This window comes from Miniopterus natalensis, chromosome 2 (assembly GCF_054644295.1).
Source record: "Miniopterus natalensis isolate mMinNat1 chromosome 2, mMinNat1.hap1, whole genome shotgun sequence".
NCBI lineage: Eukaryota > Metazoa > Chordata > Mammalia > Chiroptera > Miniopteridae > Miniopterus > Miniopterus natalensis.
Genome location: NC_142082.1, coordinates 93054009 through 93081358, shown reverse-complemented (window position 1 = coordinate 93081358; position 27350 = coordinate 93054009). Strand labels below are relative to the sequence as shown.

Genomic DNA, 27350 nt, shown 5'->3' with positions numbered 1-27350 from the left:
CTGTGCTGGGTAACAGCTCAGTACTCATGACCTCTGGAGCAATGACCCTCAGGGGCCAGTTGTAATCTGCTCTTTTTTCCTAACTTGGCATTTGGGTCCCTCGAATACAGTTAATGTGAGAAGAGCATCAGAAAGGAAAGTTCTTTCTGCATTGGAGTTGAATTTATGATTCTCATTGAAATTAACAGTGTATGTGAAACTTGAAATGACTACATCAAATTGGATGAGTAGAAGTTGCTTGTGTGTGTGTGTGCATGTGCCCACATAGTCTCAATTTTTGCTCTTTTCTGATTCAAACTGATCCTGGCAAATATCGTAACTTTTCTTTCTGTTTCCTTTCCTGTGGTGTTTCATTCCCCCCTTCCCTTGACTGTTTCTCTTTTCTTCTTCCCCATCATTTCTCCCTTTCTCATCTCCTTCACCTCTTGAACCTGGTGCAGTAGCTGGGAGCCAGAGGCTACAGCAGATCATAAATGCAGCCAATCCCTTGGAGATCCAGGCTGACGTGCACTGGACACATGTTCATGAGAAAGAGGAGGAGGAACGAATGGTACTGACCTCTGAGCCCTCCACTTCTAGAGGTAACTGCTTCAGGATCGAAGGACCCAAAGCCCCTAGGGGAATCTTCCGTCCCTGCACCCCCTCTCCTTGCTGCAGAGGACTTTCTGTCATGGCCAAAGCCATCGGTTTGATCAAAAATAGCTGACAGAACATTTCATTTTCTTGGTATTAATCATGACCACTGCCCTGGGCTTTTGTCTGAGGATATGGGAAGTTCTCTGTGGATTAAGAGGTTATGGGCTCTTTCTCCACTGATGCAAAATAGTAAAATGAACTTGATCTTGGAAAAATCAAGAATTTGCTTTGTTTCCCCCATATTACTAGGCCTGGTTATTCTTTCTCCATTTGGTAGAATATTCTGGTCCTTTTCTCATGGAGTGTGTCTGTATGTGAATGTGCATTGGCAGGATGGGGGCAGGGGAAGTTTGAATGGAAATGAAGTTCTAAGAAGAAATTTGTATCAAGGAGGCCTCTAAGCAGTTAAATAATTTCCAGCTCTAGGTTGTAGGCAAGATGATCTGTGCTCCACAATAGGATGAAGACGATCCTTATTCTGGGTTCTTTTAAGGAATAGCAAGCAATAAAAGAAAAAAAATGGAGACTTGAGGGCTGTGGCAGCTGCCATGTCATTCTCACATCTTCTGACCTTGGCATACCCATCTTCCAAATATAGACCATCAACCTCTGTCTCTCACTCACTTAATTTCATGTTTCCATTCAGTTCCTGTTGGGGCCACATACCCTGCAAGTCTCTGAGTATACAAGGGGGTGGTCCCTACATTCATGAAACAGCCTTTAATGGGGTCATTTGATTCTCCCTAGCCTCAAATCTTCACCTATAGGCAAGAACAACCTCAGTTAACTATTTCTGCAGCAATATAAATGTACCCTGAAGCATCCTGGCCAGTGTGGCCTAGTTGGTTGGGCACCATCCAGTTCGATTTCTGGTCAGGGCACATGCCAGGGTTGCAGGCTTGATCCCCAGTAGGGGTTGTTCAGGAGGCAGCTGATCTATATATCACTCTCATCGATGTTTCTCTCTCTCTTCATCTCCCTTCCTCTCTCTCTAAAAATCAATTTTAAAATCTTAAAAATAAAAAAATAAAAATGTACCCAGAAGCTCTGCAAAAGTGAAGGAGAGAGACCCTGCTGACCTGGGACGTCATATTGCCCTGCAAGATGGGGCTAGCTCTGCAGCTTTGAGCTTGGATTGCCCTTCCCTGTGTTACCTATGTTTTCTTTCCTTTCCTGGACTGTTACCCTTGTCAGTGTTGGACAGGCCCCTGGCTGTAACATCATCTCAGTTTCTCTTTTGTTTTGGACTTTAGGGATGACCTCAACTCTCCTCACTGGGAATGCTTATTCCTGTGTAACTTTGTATTTATCGTCTGTTTTAAATTCAGTTCCTGACCTTCCCTCCATACGCCGTGCAGCAGTTCAGGCCTGGCTGGAGACAGTGTCCGGAGGTAGTCTGGTGATGTTTGTTCTCTTCCCACTCACCATAACAACTGTCTCTTGGCAGCTCTGCTGATACTTAACACTAGAATTCTGCTCCTGCCACTAGTGCATGCCAAGGGCGCAGGGCAGGGGCACGTGCATGCCTCACTCAGGCAACCCATCCTTGCATGGACAAGACAAGCACCCCACACTCTTCAGGGAAGATCCAGAGTCAAGAAATCATAAAGATGGGACAGAGACAGACACTTATTTTAATTGAGGTTAGGTAAAGGCCACTAAGCACTAAGCTCTAAAGTTTGTAGAAATTAATTGAGCGTGAAAGTTAATATTCCACAAACCTACTGAAGTATCAGAGAAGAAGACAGTCAGTACTCAGGGGGACTCATGGAACACTTCTCAGTGAAAAGGGGAGAGTGGAGGAGGGCATCTAAAAGCAGATAGACAGGCTGGCCATAACTAGGTGTAGCATCAGCTAGGTCTTCAGACTGAGGTGTGGTGTCTCTTTAAGGAATTAGGCCAAGAGGTAGCTGAGAAATCTCAGTTGTCCTTCCTAAGCTTTTCTGAAGAGGTATTTTTCAACGAGGGTGCTCCTGGTATTTGGGGCAAGACAGTTCTTTCCATTGCAAGATGTTTGGCCTCTTCCCTCTAAATGTCAGTGCAGCTTCCACTCCCACTCCCACCCATAAGACAACCAAAAGCGCCTCTGTATACCAAATACCACTCAGGAAAGGGCCCCTGGTTGAGAACCACTGTGCCAGCGGTTACTTCTAGGGTGGGCAGGATTGGATCTTACCACTGGCCTCTTCCAGTCCAGCACATTGTCCTCACGGGCAGCAGGAGGAATGGGCATGAGCTCACCATTAGAGGCACCTTCCTGCATACAACAGGGAGAACTGAGCCAGAGCCCTTAGCTCTGCATACAGGAACTGCTGCTCACTCTCTCCTAGTTAGTTTGTATCTCCAGGATGGTAGGTCAAGGCTGAGGTGTCAGAACTTCCTAGCTGGCAGCTAAGTGCGGCAGCGATTTCTGGCTTCCTTAGTGTGTGGCCGCTTCCAGCACCCTGCACTCCGTCTTAACCTGGATCTAACCCCAGTTCCATCCCTTGAGCTGTGTCTCTCAACATCTGGTGCTATACTGATACTCCTCACTTGTTTGTGTTGATATATGTGACAATGGTTCTTCTCAAGGTGCTCCCATCGACTATAGACTTCTCACCCATCTGACTCTCCAGCAGACATTTCTTAGTAGAAATTTGTAATGAGAAACACGTGAGTGTGAGGGTCAGGCCTGTGCTGAGGCCGATGCAATGCAGTGTACCTTGCATTGTGCGGATGGGGCGTCCTGGGCCTTGGTCTCCTCTCTGCTTACCAACAACAGTGCAGTTACCACCTCATGCCCAGGCACTCAGAGTCATTCAAGCACACATGTTGGCACAATGGGCCCTCTCCACAATTGTTCAAGGTTCTGTTCCCACTGGGTTGGGGTGGCTGCAAAGGAGAAAGATTCTAGGGGAGGAGCATCATCTGCCAGCCTTGTCAGCAATGGTGTAGTACAACTATGAACTTGCTCTCCAGACAGAAAGCTCAGGTGTGAGGAGCACAGACACTTCCTTGTGTGACCAACAGCAGTGTTACTACACAGAGATTTTAAGGCTGTGGAAATACTTGGGTCATTTCCCTCATTATTTTCCTAGCAAATGTCCTTGTCATGGGAAAGCATCTTGGCACTGCCAGCTCTGTGAGCTGCTCTCTCAGAGCTGCTATCTCAGAGGAGGAATATGACGTTAACTGTTTGCCAGCTTAGAACTTGTCCTGGAATGCTCCTCTCTCTCCCCAAAACCTGGATTTCATTCCAGACTTCTTTAGTATAGTTCTCCAAAACTGGATGTGAAACCAGCACCCTATTTTTAGTAAGCTTAGTATACACAGCGTGGTGAGATAAGTACAAAGCTTAAAGAATATTAAAAGCAAAAAGTCAAGAAATAAAACATTGCCAGCGTCTTCATAGTGCCCCTTCCCTTCCTCCTCCCCCAAAAGGTAGGCGCTTCCTTGATTTTCACTGTACACTGACCTCAGGGGCCACGCTTATGTTCCTGCCATTTCCTCTGCACATCCTTCAGCTGTGGGGTGCAGATTGACAAGGCTGGCCTGTGAGCAGAGAGTGACTAGTCATTACATGGCTGCCCTCTCGAATTCAACACAGCCTTGTAAGAAATCTATCCAGCTGTGCTACAGCCAGTTCCTCTGCTGGCCACCTTACCTTGGGCTTTGATCCTCAGGCTCTTGTATATGCAAACCAGAGCATAAGCCCTTTTCCTAAATGAAAACCTTTAAGAATGATTTGAGGGTGGCTGTGCGTTGAACGCTAGAAGAGGCCCTTGGGACTTCTGACAAATGGGTACTGTTAGTCTTGGATGACACTGGTGTTTCACAGCATCCTTTATAGTGCTCATTGCTTTCTTAATTGCTTTTTCTTACTTCACATTGTTAGTGTGAGTTCTAAGTGTTCAGAGGTTGGAAACAGCTGTGTGTGTGTGTGTGGGGGGGGGGGGGGGTAGGGGCTAGTTCCTCCTCAGGAAAAATGAAGTTGGTTAGTGCTTTGCCTCATTTTGCAGCACTGAAGGACTAGTCCTGAGTCCAGAAAATGAACTTTACATATCCCCTCATCCCTCCCTGTTATGCTTTAGAAAGTATTTCTCTACATTGTCCCAAACAAAGCAGCAACCTCTGCCAGTTGAAAGGAGGGTGTGGTGCCCTTGGGGGTCCTGTTGGTCACTCCTTCAACAGTGACTTCACCTACACATACCACTACAACTGCTAGATTGAGCAGTGTGGCCATGGCAATTTACCTAAGCTGTCTGGGCCTGTTTTCTCACTGACAAGAATTACAAATGGTCTCTCTAATTGTATTAAATGACTCAACACAGTGCCTGGCCTATAAGCCATGATTGCTGCTAAATTTGCAGCTGGGTATCTGCTGGGCCTGGGCCTGGGCCTGGAGAAGCAGTGTCCCCCTTCTTTCCTTCTCAAATTGGGGCTCTTACAGCATCCCCTGGAAGAAGAGGAAAGATGACCGGCCCTAAGCTGCTCTTCCGCATCCACTTGGCCCTGCTAGTGGAGAAATGCTAGTCTCAGGTGTTCAGGAAGGGCTCAGGTCTGAGTGACTCCACTTTGGGGTCCAAATCCAGACACTTCACAGCTTGTCCTGCCCCTTTCTCCTGGTGGTCTTCACATCACAGCCCTGGGAGAAGCACTGGTGCTTTCCCACCTGCAAAGGCAGACTGCCTGTCCTTCTGTCTTTCCTTTTCTTCCTTTGACTATTTCTGCTTTACAGTCCCATTTGATGAGAATGGCCTGGAGGAAGATGTGGACTCGGAGCCAGCAGAGATAGAAGGGGAGGCAGCAGAGAATGGGGACACAGGTGACACTGGTGCTGAGCTGGATGATGGTATGGGGGACCCCAGAGCCTCCCCTCTCCACCATGGTGACCACCCTGTTCCCCACTGCGGGATAGGCCAAAGTGCTCTGAACTCAGGAAAGATAAAAACAATACATTAAACAAAAGTAGGGAGTTTGGGGAAGGCAGCTCCTGGTTCGTTCCTTGTTCAGCCACTAACTTGAGTGCATGTTATTTCACTCTCCCATAAGCCAACATTGGATAGTGCCTGCATTCATTAAGTTGTGGCCGAGAAACTGAGCAGATTTGGGGCTTTATACAGGGCCTTTAATCCAGTAGATGCCCTCTGAAAGCTAGATATAAGGAGATGGTATTTTAAGAATTATAGTCTGGTTAGTTGGGAGATAAGGGGCAAAGGGCTAGGCTGGGAGAAATGAGAGGAGCAGTCCAGGCAAGATAGTGAGGGAGCACGGCCTCAGCTATGATGGTGGGGTGGCAGGGCTGAGAAGCGCTAATGGGAGAGAAATGTAGGTGGGTGGTGGGCCCAGCAAGCAAGGCCTGCCCTCTATAAGCATGCTTTCTGTCATGGCCTGTCACCTGTCATCTGGCTGTATTTCAGAAGAAAGTGGAGCACCACGGGCTTTGAAAAGAGCATCGTGTTGTAGAGGATGTGCTTTTGGCAGAGTGTCAGAAGCTGGGTGAGGACCAGCAGTCAGGGCTCAGCGGGGGAGCAGATCCGGGTCCGGACTACAGTGGTCATGCTATTCTCCAAGGAAGGCAGGAGACTGGAAAGGAGCAGTCCTCACTCAAGTTGTGTTCTCCTTTCCCTTTGCCAGATCAGCACTGGTCTGACAACATTCCATCGGATGCCGAAACAGAGTTTCACAGGCAGCACCTGGAGGTGGTAGAAGCAGAGCTGGAGCTGAAGGTCTCAGAAAACTTGGAGGAGCAACCCCCTGTCACTCTACAAGATAACAAGAGAGGTCAGTCTGCTGTCACAGGAGAAGCCATTCCCAGAATTCCTACTGAGAGCCACGTGAGGACTAGTGGCACCAAGGGCACAGGTCATGAAGCAGAGTGGGCACGTATCACACTAGCCTCAGATAATGGCCTCCTTCCCTTGTACACGGGCCCTGCACATGGCTTTACCAATAGCCCCTTTCTGTATGTTATTTGGGGCTATGAAAAGGTAGAAGGGACAACTCAAATCTTTAGGCTCAGACCATACACATGACAAAAAGCCTGCAATTCTGACACAAGCAGAGGTTGCATACAGGGTGCCCTGGGGAAGCACATTCCCTTTTCTTTCGTCTCTGCAAGTAACTGACCAGTGGTTCAGCCCCACTGCAGAGCTGGCTGGAAGAGACATCCTCAGTGGGAATGGGTTTTTTTCCCTTGTCAATCCTCTGTCTCTTCTTTTCAGGTCCCTCCCAAGTCTCCAGTCCTTCCCAGCCCCCTTCGGAGCAAGCTTTTCTGTTCTCCCCTATCCACAGCCCCATCGCAGAGGTAAGAGTTGGGGCTCACTGGAGGGAACAGAGCTGATGCTACCCTGAATGGACATACTGATTTCTCTTGGTGTGAGCCCTTTTCTTCTTCTCCTCCTCCCCCTCCTCCTCCTCCTCCTCCTCCTCCTCCTCCTCCTCTTCTTCTTCTTCTTCTTCTTCTTCTTGTGCTAAGTAGAGCTGTTGAAAACAGGAATGACCATGGCGTTACAGCTCAGTTCTCACCTGTGGGCACAAGGCAGCATCTCCCTCACCTTGCTCTGCACCAACTCCAAACCTGGGTCATCCCACCACTGTGTCACTCTGTCTTGTCCACATACCACACCATTTCAAAAATAAGTTTATTTTATTTATTTTTTTTTTAATATATCTTTATTGATTTCAGAGAGAGGAAAGGAGAGGGAGAGAGAGAGAGACAGAAATATCAATGATGAGAGAGGCATTGATCAAGCCTACAACTCAGGCATATGCCCTGACCGGGAATCGAACCCCAATTGCCTGGATCCCAGGCCGATGCTCAACCACTGAACCATGCCCTGCCGGGCCAAAAATAAGTTTATTTTTAAGTTAAAGCAGTAATATTTGTGGAATCATTGGTTCAATATGACCAATGCTTTTTTTTTTCTTAATATTATGTTAAAATGAACTGTGAATTTTAAAATTAAAAATATTGCCCTAGCCAGTTTGGCTCAGTGGTTAGAACATCAGCCCATGGACTGAAGCGTCCTGGGTTCAATTCCTTCCAAGGGAACGTACCTTGGTTGCAGGCTCTGGCTCAGTCCCCGTCCCCTGTTGGGGCACATGTGGAAGATAACCAACCGATGTGTCTCTCTCACATCGGTGTTTCTCCCTCTCTCTCTCTCCCCCTTCCACTCTCTGAAAAAACCAATGGAAAAAATATCCTCAGGTGAGGATAAAAAATAAAATAAAAAAGATTTATCCAGATTACCAGTGGTATGTGAACCACACACTGGAGAATACTATGTAAACGTATTATAACAATATATCCCATGGAACATGTTTTGGAAAATACTTTCTGGAGGAAACATCAGGGAAGGAATTCCAAACTCAAGACTGGGTCTGCTTGATCTGGTCTTTGGGATTCTAAGAAGTGAGATGAATTTGGTAGTTTCACATGTGAGATGGAGGAGCTTTACTGAGACGTGATGGGAGGGTGGGGTATAATGATTCATATCTGGATCTTTGAGCTTCCTGGGGAAGATAGTGTATAATACAGACTGTAAAAAATAGTTCTTTTTAATCTTACCATATTGGCCACTATGTTCATACATCAGAGATCTTGGAGCTCTTGGGGAGTGAGAGCTGAATTCATTAGTGTCCTCTGACCAGCATTCACTTCAGTGCACTTAGAATATAAGATGTATTTGAGGTGGACCAAACCTTGAAAACAGTCTGTTCAACTAAGTACAGTGGTTCTAAAAATTACAGAAAGTGAGAAAGATTATCCTGGAGCTGTTTGAATAATAGCTTAAAGGATGGAGAGAGGAATTTATTCAGCAAGTACAGGCCCTTTGAGAGAGAAAGCTTCCCAAGAGATCTTTGCTGATCATTAAGTCCCTGCCCTCTAAGCAGCTTCCATCTATCTTCATCTTCTGTAGGTTGCCCAGATCCCACTCCCCTCTGAGGTTACCAAGGTGAAATCGCCTGAGGAGCACCTTTTCCCAGAGCTTTTGGTTTCCAAAGCAAAGCCTAAAGCAGAAGTTCCCACTGATCAGAAAGCTGTACACTCTCCCATACAGTCCCAGCCAGCAACTCTGCCGGAAACCACAACACCTACCTCCCCAGTTGGTTCACAGGGCCTGTTGCCATTGGCCACCTCCACCTCCACCCCCACCCAGTTCCCCATTTGCTCCCAGCCTCAGCCTTCCTGTGAGGCCACTGTCCCATCCCCCACCAAGTCCCCCATATGCTTCCAGCCTGTTCCAGCCAAAACATCCACCCCCCTGACCTCTCTCCACATGAAGAACCAAGGGGATGCCAAGGACAGACTGGGCAGCCCTCTTGCTATAGATGAGGCCCTGAAGCCAAACGACCTGGTGGCAGAGTTCTGGATGAAGAGCGCCGAAATTCGCCGCAGCCTCGGGCTCACACCAGTCGATCGGAGCAAGGGGCCCGAGCATAGCTTCCCCTCACCTGTCTTTAAGTCATTGTCCCTAAAATCCTATTCAGTTGAGAAGTCCCCTCAGGGTGATGGACTCCATCTTCTAAAACCTCCACCTGTTCCTAAGAGACTGGGCCTGCCAAAGTCAGATGGTGACCAGCCCTCTCTGCCAACCCCCAAGTCCCCATCTGACAGAGAGCTAAAAAGCTCCCATGAGGAGCGGAGAGACCTGTCCAGCAGTTCTGGCCTGGGCCTTCATGGGAGCTCCTCCAACATGAAGACCTTAGGCAGCCAGAGCTTCAATACCTCGGACTCCGCCATGCTTACTCCACCCTCAAGCCCGCCCCCACCCCCACCCCAGGATGAGGAGCCTGCAACTCTTCGAAGGAAGCCATATCAGATATATGGGCATAAGGAAACCGAGCCCAAGGCCTCAGTGACCCCACCCCCCCCACCTGCCACCTTTATGCGGCCCCCCCGAGAGCCTGCCCAGCCATCCTGGGAGGAGGTGCGGAAGTCATTTGTAGAGAGTGTGGATGAGATACCCTTTGCTGACGATGTGGAGGATACTTACGATGACAAGACCGAGGACTCAAGTCTGCAGGAGAAGTTCTTCACACCCCCTTCCTGCTGGCCCCTCTCTGAAAAGCCCCTCTATCCATCCCTAGCCAAGGAGAATGGCAGATTGCTTACTGTGGAGAGCGGGGTCCAACTTCAGAAGAGGGGGCTACCTATAGTCTCTCCAGAAGCCAAAGAGCTGGCTGAGGAGCGCATGCGAGCCAGAGAGAAGTCTGTGAAGAGCCAGGCATTGAGAGACGCCATGGCCAAGCAGCTGAGTCGGATGAAGGAGATGGAAATGGGGGCTGGGACATCCAGGCCCTCAGGAGGCACTTGTTGCAAAGCCTCCTCAATGCCCTCCAAATGCAAAGACCTCGGCCTTGAGCCCCCTAAATACCCAGTCCACAAAGGCCCCAAGGAGCCCACTTTGAAGCACAAAGCCACTAGTGAGGAATTCCTCTCCCCGATATCGGACTCAGGGGCCCCAGATGGTTCAGTCACCTCATCCGAGGGCTCCAGCGGGAAGAGCAAGAAGAGATCGTCACTCTTCTCCCCCCGCAGAAACAAGAAGGAGAGAAAATCCAAAGGTGAGGGTCAGCCCCTGGAGAAGCACAGCCCAGACCTTCTGGAGGAAGCCGCTGCCAAGCCCAGGTCCTTGTGGAAGTCAGTCTTCTCTGGGTATAAGAAGGACAAGAAGAAGAAGAGTGACAATAAGTCCTGTTCCAGCACCCCTTCCAGTGGTGCCACCATGGACTCTGGCAAGCACAGGATATCTCCAATAGTGAGAGCAGGTACGTCAGCACCAAGGGACCCCTTCTGGGGCAGAGCATAAGGTGTACATTCTTTAGTCATTTGGTTCTTCTCGAAAGGCCTCCTTCCCCATGCTGCTCCCCCAAGGGTTCTTAGAGCCATGCTGACAGGGTAGGGAGAAGAAAACTGAACCATGGGCTCACAGAACATATTCCACTTAATAGAATAATTCCAAAAACCAGCCTGATGCTGGGTAGGGGAGATGGGAGGTTCATGCACTTCCTAAGGTCACAAGCCCCAAAGGAGGGCAGTGCTGCCAGGAGCACCAAGCAGGCTGTCTTTGGGCACCATCTATTCAGTACTGGTCCACCCCTGCCTGAACAAATGTCAGCACCCAAGCTCCTGGCTCCCCAATATGGGAGTCACTTTCCCCAAAAGAGTCCCTTAAACTAGAAAGAAACCAAACTTTCACCCCACTCCCCCGGGCTACTCGTGTGAATGTAGAAATCAGGGAAGCACCATGGTACTTACTGCCTGGTCACAGTCCTCACTCTGTCCCTTCTTTCCATCCCCACAGAGCTGCAGCTCCGGCGCCAGCTGAGTTTCTCTGAGGACTCTGACCTCTCCAGCGACGACATCCTTGAGAAGGCCTCCCAGAAGTCCAGGCGAGAGGTATGCAGGCCCGGTCAGCAGTGGGGCTTCAGAGGGGTTGGGAACCTGGACTCCTGTCCTTTGTTGAATGTTAGTCTTTGATAAGATGGAGGAAAAGAAAGCAAATCTCAAAGCAGAGGTAGGATACAAGCTCCTAGCAGACACAACCAAATCCTGAGCCTCACCCCGGAGGTCCAAGGAGGAGACACAGGAGGGACTTATCTCAGGTTTTTTCACTGAGCAGCTGAGGGTTATTTGCATCCTTGGTAAGAGTTCCTGTGTTCAGTTATGGTAAAGACAGACATTCCATGCTCAAAGATTCATTCTATCTTTAAGAAGCAGCCCAGCATTGTCCATTCATTCTTTTGTCCTCAGAAATTCCATGTGGAGTAGCACCCACCAGTTCCCAGAGTGACAGGAGAAGGGTTGTTTGTGCCTAGGGCCCAGCCAAGGCTGGGATGGGGAGCCTTCCTACTCTATCTCCATTATTTAACCCTAGGCACACACTCACCCACCTGTCCAAGGTAAAGGTCCAGCTCCCTTCAGCTCCCTTTTTTGAATGAAAAACTTCCTCGGAACATTCTGTACCTTTTTTACATGACTTCCCAAGGCTTGGATTTGAGTTTTCCCTCTCCATTGACTTCCAGGGAGCCATGGACAGTCTGTGTCCAGTCCCCTGCTCCTGGCCTGATCCAGTTCCTCATTTAATAACTGCAAACCAAGGAAACCAGTCTTTCAGTTCTCATCTCATTCTTGATTTATTTATCTGCTTTGGCTATGCCAGCTAGGTATCTATTCATTCTCCTAGAAGGACACCTAGATAGTCAGGCCTCTCATCCCACCCCAGCCATCTGCAGAGCTTCCCCATGTCCCAGCCAGGCCACACTAAGTTATAGTTGGGGGTTCTGTGTCCAATTCCCCGCAGGGACCTGGCATCAGGTGCTCCCTGCTGTGGTTCCCACACAGTAGCTTTAGTACTAAGCTGAGAACTTCTTCTGGGTATGTGAGTAGGTTCCTAAACACATCCTGACACAGTGGGGACTGGCACTGCCTTAGGGGTCCTGAAGGGGGCCTGTCAAAAAGGAGAATGTGTTTCAACATTCACTTTGCCTCATGCAGACATTCAGCCAGTTAATTGGCCAAAAGCTTCTATCTGTGGTTGCTTTTGTGCTCAGGTCTTTCCACTGTTTCTCTATTAATTAATGAAACCTCCTGGCAAAATGCTGAGTGGCAGACTGCCCAAGCTGGCTATGCCAAGGCCATCATCTGAGTAACACATCCCACTGACCACAGCCTCTCCCTGGGTCTCGCAGGCCTGGGGCACACAAGGAGTTCCTCCCCATTTACGTAAATGACAGGTCATGGACCCCACTCCTAGAATTCCAGCACCTCATGCTCCCACATAGGTGGGGCCATTTGCTGGAGGCTGTGTAGGGAATACTAAAGTCATCATCCCACTGTTGTATGGGGTCAGGCTGAGCGGGAGCAAGGGACTGTGTATTTTTAAGAATAGAAGCTAAAGGTGAAGGGATTGAGAAGTACAGATTGGTAGTTACAGAATAGTCATGGGGATGTGAAGTACAGCATAGGGAACATAGTCAATAATATTTTAATAACTATGTGTAGTGCCAGGTGGGTACAGGAAATATCAAGGGAACACTTTATAAATTATACAGTTGTCTGATAACCACTGTGCTGTACACCTGAAACCAATACAAAATAATATTAAATGTAAAATTTAATTGGGGGAAAAAAAAGTAGAAGCTAAAGCAAGAAAACAAACCTAAACAAAAAGAGCCATGAAGGACAGTTTGGAAATTCAAAGAAATTTGATCATGGACAATATGCACAGAAACATAATATTGGTACATCAGTGCTAAATTCCTTGAAAGCTATTAAAGCAATGTAATCATGTAGGAAAATGTCCCTGTTCTTAGGAAGTACATGCTGAAATTTTTAGGGGTAAAGGATCATAATGTCTACAAATGATTCAGCAAAAAAGATGATACGTAAAGATGATATCAACAGCATTCAAAATCACTTAGCAAGTCTAGGTGAAGGTGTTCATTGTCATCTTCTTTCAACTTTTCTGTAGGTTTGAAAATTTTCAGAGTAAGAAATGAGGGGGGCATGGGGGTACCTAACATGAGAATTGGGTTTGATTGACTCATGAGGGAGCCTCTTGCTGACAGTGCCCCTGAGAGCACAGGTGGGGAAGTGGTTCCTCTTATATCACAGACCCATCCTTGAGTAAGGTAGCTATGAAACAAGTGCCTGAATTTTGTTTCATTTTTAAAAAACAAACACTAAAAATAACTTATTTTTGTTTAAAATGTTAATATAGAAAAATTAAAATAATACACATTTTTTTTAAAATCACCTTAGAGCCTTACCAACAAGAGATAACTCATGTTCACCTCTTTTCTTTGCTTAAGTCTGACTTTAAATATGACTAAAGCAGCCTCTACTTTGGCCATGCCAAAAGCATGTGCATTTGCTTTCTCACAGGCCCCAGTCCCAGTTTGCTGCAGAAGCATTGCTCTGTGGCTGACCCACTCTCTTGGCACACTACAAATATGCCGTGGTTTTATGCCTCTGGTCACTGCCTCTACCAAGTTAGTACTCCCTCCCTGCCAGAAATTAGTATGTGACTGCCCCACATCAGCCAAGGTACAAATGTTGAGTCCTGTTCCTTAGGTTGTAGTTACGTGACTCCTATGGAGTTTTTCAAAACATGCTGCTTGGGGAAACCATCTGTCTTCTTTTTGTTTAACTGACTTTTTCTAATAATGAAATTCTTTCTCTCATGATGGTTGGTGAGAGAGAGGAATCAGTGAGAGATAGAATCAGCATGCTTAAATTTAAATGTCACCACTAGGACACTAGTTCATTCTTCTCGGGGCCAATATGCTCTTGAAATGCAGGCTCCACACTGGTGGGGTCCCCACTGCTTCAGGAGAACAGCAAGGGCCACAGGAGATGTGCATCCTGAGGCTCTCTGAACCTCTAGACCTCCAGCCCCTCCCTCCCTCACTCCCTGCCTGCCTCTTAACCATGGAATGGAGATGGTGAGAAAACCAGAGAGCAAATGTAACTAACCTCAACCTCGGCTCTGAGCCATTCTGCACAAGGCTTATGGAGTAAGAGGTTACAATTACTGCCTGAAATATTTTTTATAAATATCATTTATGCTATTTCAGGTCCCCTTCACTGTGTATAATCAAGAAATGAAGAAAAAAGGTCTTATAATTCTTAAAAAAAAAAAATCTTATAATTCTAAAAAAAAAAAAGAAATGGCCCACGCCCCCCCATCCCAGGGTTGCTGGTGACCCACTGGGAACCCCTGACCCTGTTCAGGAGCCCTGCCAGTAGAGAGCCTTTTGGAAGAGAACATTAGGTTGACACTCAGCTTGCTCTGTGTCTGTGTCTGAGTCCCTGGCAACAGGAACTCCCCACCACCTGTCCCCCATCCCAGCACCTATAGCATTCAGTGGGAGGGAGCAGTTTGAATCTCAACAAGCAAATGGGCTATTAAAGGAGAAATAGCATCTATAACCATATATTTAAACAGTTTTAATTTATACATGAGGGAGATTGAGAAGAAAAAAGAAAGTTTGGGGGCATGAGGAAGAAGCTGTCTTCTCAGGAGTAAAGTGAGCCCAGCCCTGGCCAGTGTGGTTCAGTTGGTTGAGCATCGTCCTGTACACGGAAAAGTCGTTGGTTCGATTCCTGGTCAGGGCACATGCCAGGGTTGCGGGTTTGATCCTCGGTTGAGGTGCATGTGGGAGGCAACAGATCAATGTTTCTCTCTCTAAACTCAATAAAAACATATTTAATAAAGAAAGTAAGCTCAGGCCTTAGTAAGAGCGGGAATCACTGAGGTGCAGCTGTGAGGGCCTTACACCTAGGTTCCTCACCTACCAGCCCTGTGTGACATTGTGAAAAATAATCATGTGTTTTAGTCTGTGTGTTTATTTTAAACTTCTGATTTTGTTCCATCTCTGTGTTCTATTTAATTATTATTGTTACCATTCTGTTTTGTTTTCTGTTGCCATCCCCTTAAAAGTCAATTTATGTACCACACACCTTGGCATTCAGGAGATCATATGCACCAAAGGTAGTGTCTTGTTCCTGTTTGCTGGTCACTGTTGCATGGGTGTCCATGATTAACCATGGGGTGGTCCCCAGTCTTGGCCCTGCGGCCATACCCTCACTAACTGTTCACACATGCATGGAGCCATCACAGACACTAGCAGCAGAACTTTCTTTAGCTGTGTCATGACAGAGGAGGGTGACATATCCTGCTCTTCACTGGCTAGAGTGCATGTGGTAGTGTCAGTCTGAGTTCCTGGGGGGACAGGGCTGCCCTGGTGGGACTGGGTGCTGCAGGAATGGGGAATTCACCAGCCTTTGGTCCCTAATCTGCAAGGTGACATGCTTAGGGCACCAGAAGACCACTGACACCCTTAGGGACTACCTGCTCAGTTGGCTCTCCACTATCCTTATGCTCTTAGAGTAAAGATTATTAGAATATACACCTGAGCTGAATTTGGAAGTCTCCTTTAAAGTCTGTAAAGTGTCCTTTTTTATTTTCTTGGAGGCAGTAAAGAAGGTGTTATGAATAGAGGCAAACTCCCCAGCATTTGCCTCTCAGTGGTTGCCCAGTGTTTTACTCAAGACATCTGACACTCCCTTGCGCCCTTACCACCCACATTTGCAGATGGAGTTGGCTCAGGCAGTTCCTTCCATTCATGGAATTGCACTGGATTTGGCTGGTTCCCTCCTCAGTCCTTGACAGCATTGTCTGAAACAGTCCTGCTTCCTGCCTTCCTTTCAGTAGTTGCTGTGCAGACCCCCGAGTCAGGCCAAGTTTGCCCCCATAGTTCCTTCTTCAGACTATTAGTTAGTTTGGGATTCACTCAGACTTAAAATCTCAACTTCAAATGTTACTTCTTAAAAGAACTTATAAATATTGTTCATCTGAAGAAAGTTGCTTTTGATAACAAACAAAAAATTAAAGAACCCTGATTTTTCTTTCCCTGTATATCTCCTAGAAACAGGAGGCATGGGAAACCAATATTTTTACCCTAAAAAAGTCTTTAAAAGAGCAGACATCTTTATATAAGAAACAGATGATACCAATGATAAAGGAGCATGTGTCCCTTTGTTACTTTAACTCCGTCAGTCCTCCACTGAGCCTTCTGTCCCTGTCACAGCGGGAAAGCATCTCACTTGTGAAGCTTGAGGTGTATTCTGTGGCATTTAGGGCTGCAGCCTGGAAGTGTCCCAATGCCTCTGGCCTGCCTGTTTGCCCTGTGGGCACTCTGTGACCTAGATCAGTGCTCTCTATGCCCCTGCCAGCCAGTGCCCAAAGCTCCCAGGCCTCTGTGCACCTGATTGAGGAAATCTCTCATTCTCTCCAGCCAAGAACTTACACGGAGGAGGAACTGAATGCCAAGCTAACCCGACGTGTGCAGAAGGCAGCTCGGAGACAGGCCAAGCAAGAGGAACTTAAGCGGCTGCACCGAGCCCAGGTAAAAAACCAGGAGACGCCACAACTCATGAGGAAGTCACACCACAGCACTGTTGTTTCCGGTCAACTTTTCCTCATCCATGATGAGGGAGGGCGAGGAGGGCAGAACAGAGGTAGATGGGGTATCCCATTACCTGAGAGGACAGCCCCAAAGGCTCAGACCACAAGCCCCTGGCTTGATACAGCTACAGAAGCCTCATTTTTGTAGAGTTGTTGGTAGAAAGGGTAGAGCCAAGCTTTGAGTTTCTAAATTCCTTACTCTGAAATAATCATTGTAAAGTCAACTAGTTCAATTGTAAGAACAGTTATTGAGGCCATCTGTGACCTGTCAGCCTCTGATGGGCCTGGGATTTAGAGGTCAGAGCTGTCCTCCCAGTCGTCAGCCTCTGTCTGCAGGCCTCACAGGTCCTAGACCATTCTAGATTGGAGGGTAGGGGGTACTAAAAATAATTTCTTTATACAAAGTATTAAAAGATACCTAAATACAATGTGGTTAAATGAAATCATATTTATATAGTTTATAAAGATTAGTATTCTTAAAGATTAGTATACTAATCTAAAGCTACACAGCAATGAAAAACAACAGCAAGTCCAGATACTAATGAAGTATTCCTCTGAATTCCATGTTTTACTAAGCATCAGAAACCACCAGTCTTTTAGTCCTTTTCTTGTACCTTATTCTCTATGCATATTCTCTGCACTGATATGTCACTGGCTGCTGCTGCCTTGGGGGTTTAACATCCTTCTGGTTGCCCATTGTTAGCTCCCACGTAGCACGCAGGAACTTCTTACTGCATGCTTTAAACAGATTCTGGCTGGTTGCTCCATTCTAGATTTCTTTTTTTTTTAATCTTGTAGCAAGAAGATGTCTGCAGTAGTGTCCAAGAACCCCTGCTAGTCCTTTAGCAATGTCATCATCAGAAATGTCCTAGGCTGACCCTGGCCAGTGTGGCCCAGTGGCTAGAGAGTCCACCCGCACACCGAAGGGTCACGGGTTTGATTCCCAATCAAGGGCATGTACCTGGGTTGCAGGTTCAATCCCCACAGATCATCCAGCGACCCCCTGGCCCTGGTGGGGGTGCGTGTGGGAGGCAACCAATCGATGCATCTCTGTTACATCCATGTTTCTCTTTTTCTCTTTCCCCCCTTCCACTCTCTCTAAGGATCAATGGAAGAAATATCATTGAGTGAGGAAGAAGAAAGGTCCTAGGCTGTAGTACTTAAAAAGAAGAAGGTCCTAGGCTGTAGTACTTAATACCTTCCTGCAGGGCTTTAATCCACTTCCTGTCTTTGAACTGTCTCAAGAGGGGCTAGTCATTCCTTGGTGTGCACCCACACACGTGGTGCTGACTGATGATGGGCCTGGGGACTCACACGTGTTCTTCATGCACTGGGCATGATGCCCATTGACTAGAGCCTTTCCAAATTTTTTAGCTTATTTTTCTCCCTCTGGGTGTGTGCAGGTTGGTTGGCCTCCTGAAGGCTAGGAGATAAGAGAGCTGGGTGCTCCTGTTGTTTTGTTCCCCACAGATCATCCAGCGGCAGCTAGAGCAGGTGGAAGAGAAGCAGCGGCAGCTAGAAGAGAGAGGGGTTGCTGTGGAGAAGGCGCTCCGTGGAGAAGCAGGTACTGTCTGGGTTCTCCTGTGAGGAGGTTTGTTCCTAAGGGAAGCCCCACCCTCCCAACTCCCATGGCAGGGCTAGTTTTGTATCACCTCAGCTTCTTTTCCAGCAGGCTTCTCTGGGTCCCTTCATCACTGAGATTTGGGGCTTCCTATGAAACAAAGGAAAGAAAAGCACCTCTGTTTGGAACTGCCCCAAGGCCCACACCTGTTCTTCCTCCCTGTCTAGAGCTTGCCATTTACCTGTGGGATGGAATCTCAGTCCATTTCTTCTGTTGATGGCATGCACTGGGCCTCCTTCTCCTTCTCTCCCCTGCCCCCCCCCCATCATTTTCTCTAGAAGAAAATTACTGAGAATAAGGGAGACCTGTACCACAAGGAACCATCACAGAACTGCACAGGCAGGGCACTCGGCCTGCTCTCCACCTCCTGTCTTTGGCTCTCCAGGCTTCCTGTCCTGCCCAAGCTGCTCAGAACATGTGAGGACACACACCCCACAGAGCCCTCACCACCTCCTGTGGGTGGAGCACACATATTCCCCAGTGTGAACCCAGGCTCTGTATTTCCTAGAGTCTGGTCACTCAAGGCAGGGTGGAAACGCTCAGAGGACTATGGTGAGCCAGCACTGAATAGACACTGGGAAATAGATGTGAGGGCCATGTGCTTGGTGAATGCCATTCCTGGGGAAGCTCTCCAGAGTGTAGTGCAGAGATACCCACTGTTCACCCAAGTAGCCTGTGGGGAGGATTAAGCACAGTTGGGCACAGAGGAAGCAAGGAAGTACCTGAGTTATCCAGAGTCCCAAGGGCCCAGGAATCCCTGTTGTTGCAAGACCTGAAAAACTACTGGGCAAGCCCCAACTGTAGCTCCAACAACAGGCATGGAGTGATTGATGCCTGCTTTCTCAAGAATCCACAAGTCTCTAGGTGCTGAAACCTCCGTCTCTTGTAGAGAGCACAGGCCTCTCCAGGTTCAGGATTCAAGTTGTAAGGCTAGGGATGAAGAAAGGTGGTGACTTAATTTTGTGGGAACTCCTTATTACTTCGTTATTCTAGTGTGTCAGAGGGGCCATGGTACATCTCCTAGTAGGCAGGCTGTCTGTAAACCAAAGAAGAGCCAGTAAGAAGCAGTCAGGAATGGAACCAGTTGCTGCCGTCTGATCTTGCTGCAAAATTGACCAATGGGGTGACCTTGTAGTATGTGCCTGGTATCCAGATGAATTCATGAGGTTCTTTAGTAATGAAGTTCATTCACATGGGGGAAGTCGGGTCAGACATAGAAGGTGTTTTTTCCAGGCCCTTCAAGTCCTAGAAATTGCAGCTTAACAATTGGCTCAGTGATGACCTTGAGGTGAAGAGAGGGGATAGTACAGAAAGATGTGGGTGTGATGTTCTTGGTTTTGTGCCTTACCTAATGCTAGACTTACTGCTTGAAGCCTGAGTCACCAAATGAAGTACAAACTCTTGAACCACTGAGGAGCCAGTGGGCCAGAAGCCTGGGGTGACTGCAAGGCAAGCACTGGCCCCTGTGTCAAGGAGTGGAGATTCGGGTTCACCTAAGTGTCCCTGGCTTCCAAATGAAGCTGTGATGTCGCCACCATCCTGGCTTTTGCTCCCTGTCCTGCATGTTCTGACTTGGCCTCCTCAGTTAAGCCTGAGGCCCTAGAGGGACTTGGCCCAAACCTACCAGCGATGCCCCGTACCTGCTGTAAGGGACTCACAGAGCCCTCCCCTCCCTGCCTTCTCTTCTTGCTGAAGATATCAGGAGGGAGCCTGGACCGGTCATTCCTTCTACCCTTCCCCACTAATTACTTCTACCAAAGTAGAAAGTGAAGGGTAGATCTCCCAACACATAGACTAGCTCAACTAGTCTAACTAGGCCTGTGCACCTAGTTAGCATAAGTCCCCAGGGAAGAAAGATATTCTGTCCCCTTGCAAGTTCAGAACCTCACAAGTTCTGAGGTTCAGGTGGACTGCCCCGGGGTTGATGATTCCCATAAAGCACTTTTGTGCCTGTCGGCTGCCGCACAATTTGAGTCTATGACAGTGCTTGAGTATTTCTGCAACAAGCTGCGTGGTTCAAGCTGCTGGCTACCAAGGGGTCAGAGAAAAATATACCATTGAAGACTGGCATAGGATTTTGCCAAAATTCTTCTTTCCGGTTGTTTAGATAATTATCTTTTCATAAACATATACAGCCAGGACTTCATCTAAGTCAGTGTTTTCAAACTTGTTTTTAGCAGTAGGACCCTTTTTACAAACCAAATTATAAGTTCAAGTCAAAAAGAATTACTCTAAAATGTTAATTAACACAAATTTGAAAATACAGGTTATAGTAGAGGGCTGCCTCCACTTCCAGCTCACACCTGTGTAGGGAACATCCTGACACACAAAGGTAGCTGCTGTAAATGGTAACAGTTTTTAACAGCTCACCTGGAGATCTCAGGATATACATAGTTTAAATTATGCAGATGCTTGACCCTTAAGTAGAGTACTAGGAATTGTTTTCACAGGTAAACCACTGATAAATCTAATAGCAGTTCATATTTCTCATAAAGAGTAGATCTAGATAAAAGCTCCCAAACATACAATGAACACAAACCCAACTATGCTATGATATTGTGACATGTGTGTTACCCACCTAGAGGACCTCTCTGTGACAGGAGCTGCTCAAGGCTGAGAGAGAGTTCTCTGAGGACACTGCCCTGTACACTTGTACAGGAGCACTCTACTTGCCAGAATGTAAATGAATGAATAAATGTCCTCTTCCCTAACACGTTTACAGGGAGTGCAGATACTTGCCCAAAATGGGCAGAAGAAACTTGGTCCTTTGGGCTTCACAAAAGCAGTTTACCTTGTAGCACAAATTAATGTGTTGATGATCTTCGGTGGGTTAAAAGTTGTCATTTCAAACATTTGAACGTGGTGTGTCTTATTTACGTTTTTTAAAATAAGGTAAAAGTATTTGTGAACCACGTGTTTGGGAGACCCCTGGAATAGCACTTGAAGAACCCTAGGGTTCCACAGAACAGTTTGAAAACCACTGTTCTAGTCCATGCTGTTTTAAGCAAGGCTTTACCAGGAACCTCTGTTCAAATAAATACCTATCTGTCCTGTTTATAAAGACAAGATTCAGTAGCTCCATTGAGAGATTTCTCCAAGGTGCATTTGGGAAATTCTAAGAATATAGTAGCTCTTACCATAAGAATATATTTTCAAATATATTATTTTCCTTTTCTTATTTAAGCACATCACTTCCAAGGCTCCCCTTTTGTCAGATGTCCAGTGGCCCTGTTCCTACTTGTCAGAGACCATCTTTGAGGCAAATCTGTCTGCTTCTTCCTCTGCTGCTTCTTCCTCTGCTGCTTCGGCATTCCTCTCCTCTTGTTAGTCCAGTTGCTCTCAGCTAATCTTAGTGTAGCATGACAGTCTGGAGTCTTCCAGCAATGCTCATCAGCCACTTCCCTGGGGGACCACACCTGGCCAACCTGCTGCTTGGTCTCCCTGGCTGAGGGGGTCAGACTGCCCAGTTAGCCAAGCTGCCCTTCCAGAGAAGAGATCTGATTTGGACCTGCCATCCATTGGTCTCAACTTGCCCAAGGTTCATGAATATCCAGACCGCCAGGGTTAATTTCAGAGCCTTCCAGCCAAGGGCATTACTAAGCCTGACATTAATTTCTGCACCTGGGAAGCCCTTTTTGTTCCTGGAACAAACTTAAACCACTGGATCAGCCTTGAGATAAGTTGGAAAACCATTCCAGGTTTGCATTCTACTTTCTGCTGTATCCATTCTTGAAAGGGGAACCCTATTGGGAAACAAAAGTCTGCCAGGATCAGCACTCTGTGAGATGTGGAGGAAAGAGAGAAAAATAGCAGCTGACTTTTGTACTCTGCATTTGTTTATGATTCTTGGAGGATGAGGACCACCTGCCCAAGCCCAGCCCCTCGGCATGGCCCAGTCTCTGCATCTTAGGCATGTGAAGAACATAACATCCTCACTGGACAGCCACATGGAGCTACAAAACTAGGAATGCCAGTAGCCAGCATACATCCAAGAGCCTTCAGGCAAATAGCCAAAGCTCATTTCCTGCTTTTAGAGAGAAGGCTGGCTGAAGTTGGGGGCCTAGCCTCAGAAGAGAGAGCATCTTCTTCCTCTCAACCCATCTTGCAAAGGTGGTTCTGCAAGGAGTTTGGTATACTCACCACTGGGGGTCACGTGTGTGAATTCTTGAGAGAGCTCTGACTGCCTTTAAACCTAAGGACTGGTATCCTTGCCAAGCTTTTTTAGGATGTTTACATCTTGCCTTCAGCCCCTCAGCCTGGGGCCTCTAATATTCAGTTACTAAGGAAGTAGTTGTCCCTGATCTGCCCTTGAATTTTTTAAATCTTCTTAGTTAGATAAGGTTGAGTCCTAGCAGGGCCAGGATTCCCAACAAAACCAAGGCCTTTGTCCTAACAGATCATTGGAAGTATAAACAGGAATTACATTGATACTGGCTATTAACTCTGTCACCTGTGGTTTAGTGAACACCTCCTCCCACCACCAGAAAGGAAATAGCTCAGCATGTGTGCTTTCCAGCTGTTTCTCTTCTCCTTTCTCTCTCTCTTTGTTTCTTATCCTTTTTTACATTGATTGCTTTGGTATGGGGGGACACGAGGGTTAGCAGATCCAGTAATTCTCTCTTCATCAATTCCTTGTTGTAGACTATTGGGGAGAGTCTTATTACAGTGACCTCATCGACTTGCATCTGGGTGGTATGTATAGCAGCATCCGTTGCGGACACTAACCCTGCTGACAACCTTCCCCCACCCATTTTCCTCAGTCCCTGCTCACAAACAACAAGAAGAAATCAACCTGTTAACCAAGTGGCAAAAGCACAGGCTCTTTCCCAACTCATAATGGAGCAGCATGCTGGGTCCTCCTCACTGCCATATATACTCCACAGAGTATTTGAGGTAGCTTTTGCTGCCCAGAGTTATCTTAATTTTTTATAATAAAAGTTCACCTACCCCAACCAGCAACCTCACATCTGCATCCTGGTCCTTCTAATATCATTTTGGTTGTTTGACAGCCAATATATACATACCTACACACACACACACACACACACACACACACACACACACACACAGCAACATGATCTCTGCCCTGGATCTCATTCCTCACAACTTGGAGGTGTCATATCCACCAGGAAGCTAACTGCTAACCACACTCAGGTACTAAACATCTGAAGAACTCAGCCTCAACCATTTTCATTAGGATGTGCTCACATTTCCCCTAAGAGATCCAAGTGCATGTGAAGGTGCCACTTGTGATTTCTATCCAAATTCATCAAGCTTGAGACTATGTTGACAGATGCCTGTAATACTGTCCCTCCATCCTTGCTCTGTCCTGGCACTTCCTTCACAGTTCTTTTCAGTGAAGACAGGAAAAGAGTAAGGCAGTGGTTCTCAGCATGGGATCCTAGGACCAGCACATCAGCATCATGATCTGGAAAACTAGTTAGAGATACAAGTGGTCAATCCCCACCCCAGACCCACCGAACCAGAAACCAGGGGTGAGGCCTAGTTATCTGTGTTTTAACAAACCTTACAGATGACTCACAGTGGTTCTCTAAAGTCAGAGAACCACTGCCTTAAAAGAAGTCAATTATTTTTTTTTTATTATTCAAAATATTACAGATGTTCAATTTTTTTTTTAATATGTCTTTATTGATTTCAGAGAGAGGAAGGGAGAGGGAGAGGGAGATAGAAACATCAATGACAAGAGAGTCATTGATCGGCTGCCTCCTGCACGCCCCACACTGGGGATCAAGCCCACAACCTGGGCATGTGCCCTGACCAGGAATCTAACTGTGATCTCCTGGATCATAGGTTGACACTCAACCATTAAGCCACACCGGCTGGGCAGAAATCAGTATTTTTGATGTCTTGTACAAAGCTTATCATTTGTATCAGATTAGAGAAATAACCAATCTGTGAGTCTCATTTCTAGACTTTGGGCAGTTTTGCTCCTGGAAAGCTTACGTTTCATCAAGAGGAATACCAAGCAGCTGCTCCTGAGGTTAATGGGGGGGCTCTGACATCTTCTCTTCCAGAGTTCCTGCATCCTGAGAGGTCTTCATCTTCCCTCACAGGCTCCTTGTCTAAAAGTGGCCTTAAAACCAAGAGCTGGCAAAAATCATTCTTTCTCATTTTTTACCATAATCTCATCCTTTTAAGAGAATCACTTTTTGGCTCATTCATTTAAAATCCAAAGGCATAATTCTGTGATTCCTACTATGAAACAGTGCCATATTCTTAGAGAACCTCCATCAGTAAGGAAGCTGGCTCTTGGCTTCGTTGGGTGGGTTGGGTATCACTGGTCTCTTCTCTCTGTTCTCCAACCCCATGGTCCCATAGATTCCAACCTCCACAGATTTCTTCAGTGCCCCAGAGCTGCTCAGGGACTTCTGCATTTATTGTCATTGATGCTGTAAAAGGGCTGATGCTTATATTCCAACTAACAAACCCCATTTCTTGTCTAATGTCTTTGACTCCTTTCCTACCACTTCCTAACACTCCCAGGGGATATTTATGACATTTCTAAGGGAATCTCAATGTGTGAAAACATGTGCGGTGTTGTTTTTTTAATTTCAAAATCTCCTGGAAGGAAATGTCAAAACCAATTTCTTTAAAATTATATTCAACCTTCCCTCCAAGTTCAGGAGACTGTAGCCACACTGATTACCTCATATGTATAGTTTTCTTTATCTCCATTGCTTGAGTGATAAATGTAGTTGGCTATTTTCATTTCTGTTTCCCTGCACTCCAGCTACTAGCCTTCCAGATTTAGAATTCCCAGAAATTCCAGGGGAAAATGAAATAGATAAAAAAAGAAACTCAGTGTTCTGAATTATGAAATGTCTCCATCAAACACCTGATAACCCTGCTACTTGATTCTCATCAACTCATCACTTCTTCTTTTTCAACTTATGTGATTTCTATGTAAAAGTTAGGTTTCTCTTGTGGGTTCTGCTCACCTCATAGATGCTGCTACTGCCCTGCCCATGAAGCATGAGAGAAACATCCATTCCAAAGAGAGTCACTATGTACCCAGGCAGAAAGCAGGGGTCCTCCAGCCCTGCTCCCATCAAGCTCCAGGAGGAACCTTTAAATATCAGAATTAGGTCCCTCTCAAATTCTGCTAATGTTTTATTCTTGGAGCACTTGGTAATTAATATTCATTATTTGGGGGGAAGAAATTACCCTTTTGAAATCTGAAGCCTGAAATGTAGATTCTGATTGCTTCTCTACCATTGCTGGGCCCAGCACTAATCTTATTTCTCTCGTGTGTGAGACAAAGCTCCAGGCAGCATTCACGTCCTGCCCAGAAAAGTCCATACTCATGATGCTTGCCTGGTGCTCTGCCCATTACACTGTGTTGTTTCAGTAGGGTCTTTTGGTGGCTCCCAACTAACTATATAAAGGCTCCAAATCTGTATTAAAAGTCTCTTTTTGAGCCACAGAGTATAGAGAATAAAGATCCTTTCTTCACTTAGTTGAACCTTGTTATTTCAAAACAAACCATTAAAAGGGTAGAATGAGCCTTGGGCCAGAAAGGAAGGGTACCCAAGTGACCTCATCCCTTTTCATCTTCCCAAGACAGTGGGCAGGCTCCCCACCCTACCCAGTCAGCACATTTTGTTGCACCAGAGCAAATGGATGATTGGAAATCTTTACATAAAAACCATATCTCCTCTGAATAACTTTCAACTAAAAATATACAGGGTGGGAGGAAAGGAAGCTTAAAGTTGTTTATATGGAAAATAATACAATAGTTAATAATAATGCAAGAATAAACTCTGTTTCATGTACTCACAACTGTAAACCTACTTTTGTTCACCCTGTATATACCTAATTACTAGTTTTCAAAGACTTTACCTCTTGATTGGTCTCCAAAGGAAATTGAAAGAACACGGATGGTTTAGAAATGTAGCATAAAGGACTAGAAAGTGGTCTTTTATTGTTGCTGGTGAATTGGGGTGGGAGACACAGAGGGGCCCCCACAAGCCTACTTGCTTCCCTCCCTTCTGGGTATTCCTGTTCTGTTTGCTTCCTTTAATTTGATGTTGGTAGATTTTGGCTTGTCTTTTTGGACAATTCAGAAAATTTAAAATCCTTGATATTTCCCAGCATTCTTCTTTGTACATGTATGTACACATGTGAATGTACACATGTATATGTATGTACACACATGTGTTGGATCTCAATTCTTATGTGTTGGGTTTTTTGTATGTGGTTTTGGTGTTGTTGTTTTTGCCTTCATTTTTCTAGAGATCTATTCTGTACTAAGTTTTATAACACAAGGCATCCCCCTAGTCCTGTCATATGTATGTAGACTGGGCCTGTTGGGCCACAGACCTTCCACACTATCATGATGCCGGCTTACCACTCTGCAGCTTTGCAACCAGCCAACTTGACTCCCTCGTAGGGCCACAGTGTTTGTCATTGCCCTTGGGTTTGGGACTGGGCACCTCAGTCTTACAGACAATACAAAGGCTACCTCATGTCAGGCATGGCACTTATTGATACTGAGAAAATCAGTTTTCTGGGTTGTAGAGTCAGAACACTTCAGTGTAATCTTAGTCAACAAAATATTTGTTTAATCTTCCCTTGCTTCAGGCTGTATATAACCTGAACAACAGACAGGAAAATCAGGCCCAGCTGGTGTGGCTCAGTTGGTTAAGCAGTTGTCCCATGCACCTAGAAGTCACTGGTTCAATTCCTGGTCAGGGCACATGCCCAGGTTGTGGCCCGATCCCCAGCAGGAGGGGTGCAGGAGGCAGCCGATCGATGTTTCTCTCCCATTGATATTTCTATCTCTCTCCCCCTCTCCCTTCCTCTCTCTGAAATCAATAAAAACATATTTTTTTAATGATTTGCTTTATGAAAAAAAGAAAGGAAAATCAGTCCCTTGTACCTGAACCACCAAGAAATTCTCCCAGCCCTGGACATGTGGCTTTCTGCCAGTTTATTCTGGTTGATTGAGCTTGGAATGAAAGGTAACTTCCCTGATGTTTCTTAGGGACTAAATTCTGGTAGTATCTGTAGGTTGAATTGGATAAAAAGGTATTGCTGCAATGTTGGGTGAGTTATCAGTAAATACAGCCAAAAACAGTGTGAGAAATGGAAGTTTGCCCCAGCAAGATGAGGCCTGC

General features: G+C 46.4%; 1 protein-coding gene across 6 annotated transcripts in view; it reads left to right on the top strand.

Annotated features, from left to right (window-relative positions):
- Positions 1-27350, top strand: part of MICAL3 (microtubule associated monooxygenase, calponin and LIM domain containing 3) — a 233196-nt gene that overhangs the window by 191878 nt on the left and 13968 nt on the right. For 3 of the 6 annotated variants that reach the window (XM_087814402.1, XM_087814398.1, XM_087814399.1), the window contains 8 exons: positions 1965-2027; positions 6253-6399; positions 6840-6922; positions 8538-10389; positions 10926-11020; positions 15066-15116; positions 16423-16533; positions 18063-18156. In XM_087814402.1, coding sequence (XP_087670528.1) covers positions 1965-2027; positions 6253-6399; positions 6840-6922; positions 8538-10389; positions 10926-11020; positions 15066-15116; positions 16423-16533; positions 18063-18156 — 2496 coding nt within the window. Of the gene's footprint in view, positions 1-443; positions 582-1964; positions 2028-5353; positions 5468-6252; positions 6400-6839; positions 6923-8537; positions 10390-10925; positions 11021-15065; positions 15117-16422; positions 16534-18062; positions 18157-27350 lie in introns of all 6 variants that reach the window. The other 3 variants (XM_087814403.1, XM_087814401.1, XM_087814400.1) reach the window with 3 other exon arrangements.